The sequence below is a fragment of the Nothoprocta perdicaria genome, unplaced genomic scaffold, assembly GCF_003342845.1.
Source record: "Nothoprocta perdicaria isolate Ctin4 unplaced genomic scaffold, notPer1 scaffold_1, whole genome shotgun sequence".
NCBI lineage: Eukaryota > Metazoa > Chordata > Aves > Tinamiformes > Tinamidae > Nothoprocta > Nothoprocta perdicaria.
Genome location: NW_020454093.1, coordinates 1,006,801 through 1,012,464, shown reverse-complemented (window position 1 = coordinate 1,012,464; position 5,664 = coordinate 1,006,801). Strand labels below are relative to the sequence as shown.

The following is a 5,664-nucleotide window of genomic DNA, read 5'->3' as shown; positions in this document are numbered from 1 at the left end:
AACTTTAATTACCTGGAATAACCTGTGGTGGTACAGAGGTCTTCACAACCTAATTTACAAGCTGATGAGATCAGTTAGAATTAAGTAAAACAGCCTGTATACTACATTCAGGTATGCTCTCAGTAGAGAGGTAATGCTTTAGACTGACCCAGAAACGTAAAAGAACAAGATATCTTCAGTAGTGAAGTTGAATATAACATTGCACTGGAATAACTGTACCTTAAAAAAATACTGTATGAATAAGTGGATTGTGAGCAATCAAAATAGTTTTCAATGATCTGATTCTGCAGACTGGAGGTTGTTTTCTAAATATGAGATTTTGGCAGGTTTGCTTTAAAGATTAGCTTGCTAACTAAATTAGTTTGCTAAACTAAAGTTTGCTTTAAAGAAGAGGCATATGTCTTCCTAGGTGTCAATGCATATCAACCAAAAGACTTGAATATGATTTACTCGGGCATGGCAGAAAGCATTTTGAAGAATTTCCAGTGATTATTAGCTAGATTTTCAGAGAAAGAGGTGATTATAATATGAAAATACAAGCATGCTGTATTCAAAACAGGGCTGGAATGATAAATAGAATGGTGAGGAAACCTTTATGAATATTGGAAAGCTGTTAAGAAGTCACAGCATCTGAGATGCAGAATTTAACTGAACTTTTGCTGAATCCTCAGGACTGCAGCAGGTGCCACCTCTAAATGAAAGCAATTCCCCAAGTCCAGAGCAGAAATCATTGTAGTGAAAGTGCTGAACCTCTGAATGTTTTATAGCTTCTACTGAAAAACTTGAATCCTAAGAAGGTATGAATCAGATAGTGGCTGGGGTCTTAGAAAGCTTGTTACATTTTGGAGATTGTAGTGTATTAAAGCTACTTTTGTTCCTCTTATAATAGAAGGGAATTCTGGAAAAGTTGACTGTGAATCTGTATTAAATCAAATTTCAAAACAATGATTGGAAATCTTGGATTTGACTAACCTTGGTCACAGTTATGGAAGCAGATGGATGCAAGCTCTTGAGTTAGTCTGGAAATTAGGATTGCTTTTCAGGGTCTTGATACACTAAGCCCTCATATGTCATTTGAAAGTAACACTTTCCATCACTTCTGTCTAGTTCTGTTCACGGTAGATGTGTTAGCCTTGAAAACATATAACTTTTCATCTTCTTTCTGCACTACTGAAGAGGATCTTGGGCATGAAGGCATCAACCCTTTGGAAATTCTGATCAGTCCAAAATCTAACAATAGAGGCAACTACAAGCACATCATGTCTGCTTCCTACTTCCTATACTGATTTCCCACAGAATACCAAGTCAAGATCAAGAGATTGGTTCTTATCTTCAAAGTGGCTAGTTACRTAGGCCCGGAATATTATGTCCTCAAGAACTCAAATGTCTGTGATCTGTAATGTTTTCTTTCTAAAGCTCTCAGAAATAAATATGTCTGTGTAGGCTTGAAACACTTTTGGGAGATTCAGTCTATAAATATAAAATTAATTTTCATAAGGGCTAGAGGGTATTGCAAATGTCACAGTCTTCTGAATTGCAAGATGCAATTCCTTGCCTTACTTCCTGAAGGAGAAACACAGAATCGTGTTCATCAGAATCCTACCTSAGAGAGAAAAGAATAACAGGGAACATGAGCACTTGTTACATGAGCCAAGAGCTCATGTAACAGACTTTTAAAAATTCTATGATAATAAGGACAGTCAGATAAATGCTATATAGGACTAAGTGCAGAGCAGCATGTTATTGAATATAGTGAATATCTGATTCTAGCCTGAAGTTTTCAAATAGGACTTTGTAGTATACAATTATCCAAGACAAACCTGTATCATCTTGGTGTACATATATCAGTACATGACAAGGTCTTTTATTTGCATACAGTTCTAGCAAATGTAAATATAACATGTACAGGTATAGGCGAGAGTAAGTCTGAAAGTTGTGAGCATGTGTATTATGAAAGGATTTGCTAAATTTGCCTTTGTTCCTTCTACTCTCTTGTTCGGCAAGAAACTTGTACCATTGGGGCATGGGCCTCTGGGACAACTTTTTATGTCTATTTTTATGCCTACAAGCCAAGCTGATGGGCAACAGATGTCCATTTAGCACCAGGACAAAGGGAAAGAGTGGTTAACAGAACATCATCCAGTGCAGCAGCAAAAGAGCAAATTCTTTGTGTTTTTTGTGTTTGTCCTACTATGCTTAGCTCTCTCTGTGGAAAGTGTGGGTGAAATGGTCATTCCCGGTGTTCTAAAAGTTGTAACAAAATAGCTGGAGCCTTGACATTTATAAACTGAATTCATCCCTTTGTTTTGCCATTGCCGTCTCATCAAGTAATTAAGTCTTACAAAGAGCACTTTTCTCTTGCATGTAACCTTAACAAAAAGCTCAAAATACACTATTAAGCGGTTACCTTCTCTGTGTTTATGTTTGATTTGTTTATATCTGTATCTAAATTTGTTCCAGATCAGTGTTTTTACTTTATATTTTCAGACCTGATCTTGCCTCACAGAAGACATCGGACAAGCATTCCCAGGATGTGATGTCCCTTGAGACGCTGGAAAACACTTGTGACCCAGAGGACCTCTTTGCTGACATCTAACTATTTTTTGGCTGAGAAACTGAAAGAATAGAGTGCATACTAGACCCAAGCTATAAAACTTAGAAGACTTAGTTGTCTGAGCTAAAATATTGACTGTATTTGACTGTATTTGATGTGTGTGCATTTTTCACTCTACAGTGGCAGATCTTTGATCAAATCAAGTCTGAGGCTTGATTTATGATAGCCTTGAAATCAGTTCAGCTAGTAGTTCTGCCTCTATGTGGATCTTTTATCCTATATAAATTGGGAAAGAGAGCATCACCGCAGATTTTTACATCCTAACACTCTTTGGCTACTGATGGTATTGAGGATCAACTGGTTTCCRTATGTTACCAGAGAATAAGTCAGATCTGAGGAAGACTCAAAGTTACCACTGTACTTACCTTGTATACTACCCCTGTCTTGAGAAGCTCAGCTTAGATGCAGTCTGTCTAAATTATTTTCAGCTTTGAGATTTTTTCAAAAACTSAGTTTAAAATGGTATCATCCAAAATGAAGCATTCAAAGAAGTGTTATTTTGTTTGTTACTTGAAGATTCTTTGAAGCATTATGCATTATAAGACGTTTTCTTGCTTCTGGGAGTAAAATGCTTATAAAGTCAAAACTGAGTCTATTTTATCCTCCTACAGAAACCCCTTGCCCTTTAAATGGTTATTTTTGATACTTCATTGATTTTATTCTTAAGATGATTTATAAAATAATAAAATGCATTCTAAATCAAGTTTGTTTTTACTTTATTTGCGTAGGTGCTTTATGTGTAAAGGGACTAGTTAGCCAAGTGTGTCAATGCCTGACCCCTTCCTGCCTGAAGCTGGTGCATTTGTTTATATTGCAGATTTAAGGCCTTGTCAGAGAAACAGTTACCAAAGTGCATATACTCTCAGTGTTCAAAATCAAGTGTGTAGAACTAAGCATGTATGTCAAGTGGTGGCTATGCAATTTTAAAAGCATGAGTCAATTCTCATTTAAGGAACCGATTCTTTCTTGCCAGAAAGGGTGTGATCCAGCAAGAGCTTTGAACATGTGAATAATCCTATTGAAGTTCGAAGGACTATGCAACATAGTACTGCTTCTGTGCTGTATGGCTTGCAACAGTCTCTGGAAATTACTKGGTATTTTTGAAATGTCAGGTTACTTAGGCCCTGATTCTGCCAAAATTTAAACCTATACTTAACTAAAAGCACCTGTGTCAGTATTTGCAGGATTGGGGCCTCCTTAAAGAACCTAAATAAGGATCTGGGAATATTAAATTTAAACATTCCTTCCTAAAAAGCATGGTCACAGCATTTTAAATTCACAAAGGGTTTTGGGACAATGTTATAAATCACACAGTAAAAACATAAATAGCCAAAATATTTTGCTTGCTACAAAGACTTTGTACCTGAGAAATAACAGGACCACAAAAGACCTATTCATATAGCCATTCATAGACACTCTCTGATTTAAAATCTTCCAGTGCTGATTTGACAATGCTTTCAGCAAAAGCTTGTATATAGTTTCAATTTTAATGTGAAAATATTCCATGACTTAACCCAAAATAAAAGAGCTTGGTGTAATTGTGCCCATAGCAGAAAATGAAGGTAAATGGAGCTGAACATCATGGAAAACTCTGTTTTCAAAAAACTATTGAATTCTAATAATCAAATGTTGTTATATAAATAGCAAATGTTATATTCAATTGGCATGTGTARTAAATCTTGAAAGAATGTTTAATCTTCTCTCTTTTTTTTTAAGGTTTGTAGAATCAAGCCAAGAACTGAGCAGAAAATGATGTGATGGTGGACATAGCTTGGACTGTGTGAGCACAGGTGTGTCATCTAGCAAGGGCAGCCATGGTACTGAGCCAGATTCCAGTCAGCTGAGACTGTTTCTATACACAGAAACACCTCCTCTCTCCTTGAAGTCCACTTGTAGTATGTCAGTCTCCACAACAGCATGAATGTTGATGAAATGTTCCGTTCTGATGGATTTATGTGAGAAGTTACTGCTGCTCTGCCAGTAAAGTTCCATTTTCCAGTTGACTTTAAACAGGAAAGGCCCAATGATTATAATGCCAAAATGAGCACAAATTACGTGCGAGAGCAGGGGTGATATTGCCGAGGCCATATAAAATCAGTGATATTTCATTATGGTGCATATTTGTCCACAAGCTGTAGGGACATCCACTTTATTCTCAAAATCAGATTATTTCCCACGGCACTGACATGTGCCTGAAGGCCTTCGTTGGCCCTGCCTGGCAATACTTGTTCCAAACTGACCTGAAATGCTTAGGGTGTGATGCTTGGGAACTTGTTAATACTGCCTCATCTTAAATGTCGCAGAGAAAAAGTGGGAACTTTGCTGCCCAACCTTGCTCATGGAGTTCCTACTGTTGGGGCTTTCTAAAGCTTGAAGAGTAGAAGGGTTTGTTCCCACTTCTATAGATAGTGCTCATCTTCATAAAGCTCATAACATCTGYTCGTTTGTATTCATTTTGTGATTCACCATAATGCTCAGATTGCTATGTGCAGAATTAGTAGGTACTGACATGTTTTTATCTTCTGCATTTATGTAGCTGACTGTTCCCTTGTGAGTTTTGGTAACTGGCATTTGGCCTTACAGACAGCATTTCACTTTTGTAGCAGATTTCTCCAGTTTGTCAATATAATTTTTAGTGTTAAATCTGTCTCGGTTTGGCATTGTGGACAAATGTAGTGAGTGAGTTGCATGCTAGCATCCAGACCATTAGTGAAAATATCAAACAGCTCTGGACTTAAGCCTGGCTCTATTGAGCCTAGCATTTTGATAACAGAGATGACTTTCTTACCTTTCAGAGGACTATGTTTTCCAGGTATGCCTATAAAACTGTCACAGTACTMTAACAAGAGATATCAGTCAGGTGCTTTTTCCCTGTCCAAAGTATTTTAGTAATGACAAAATGTAGAAACATATCCACAACTAGTGGATACGCCTTCAAGGCAAGAAATTAACCCAGGTTAAGAAATGCAGATCAAATTTCAAAGGCCRTCCTTAATTAACACTCCTCTTTGATATTATTCTGCAAATGACTTTACAGGTATTTTTTTTTT

At 36.9% G+C, this 5,664-nt stretch overlaps 1 protein-coding gene across 1 annotated transcript in view; it reads left to right on the top strand.

Moving 5' to 3' along the window:
• The window catches only part of XRCC4 (X-ray repair cross complementing 4), a 163,165-nt gene extending 160,120 nt beyond the window's left edge, over positions 1 to 3,045 (top strand). Inside the window, exon 8 of the mRNA XM_026038754.1 lies at positions 2,488 to 3,045. Coding sequence (XP_025894539.1) covers positions 2,488 to 2,596 — 109 coding nt within the window. The 3' untranslated portion in view covers positions 2,597 to 3,045. The remainder of the gene's footprint in view (positions 1 to 2,487) is intronic.
• Positions 3,046 to 5,664: the final 2,619 nt, after the last annotated feature.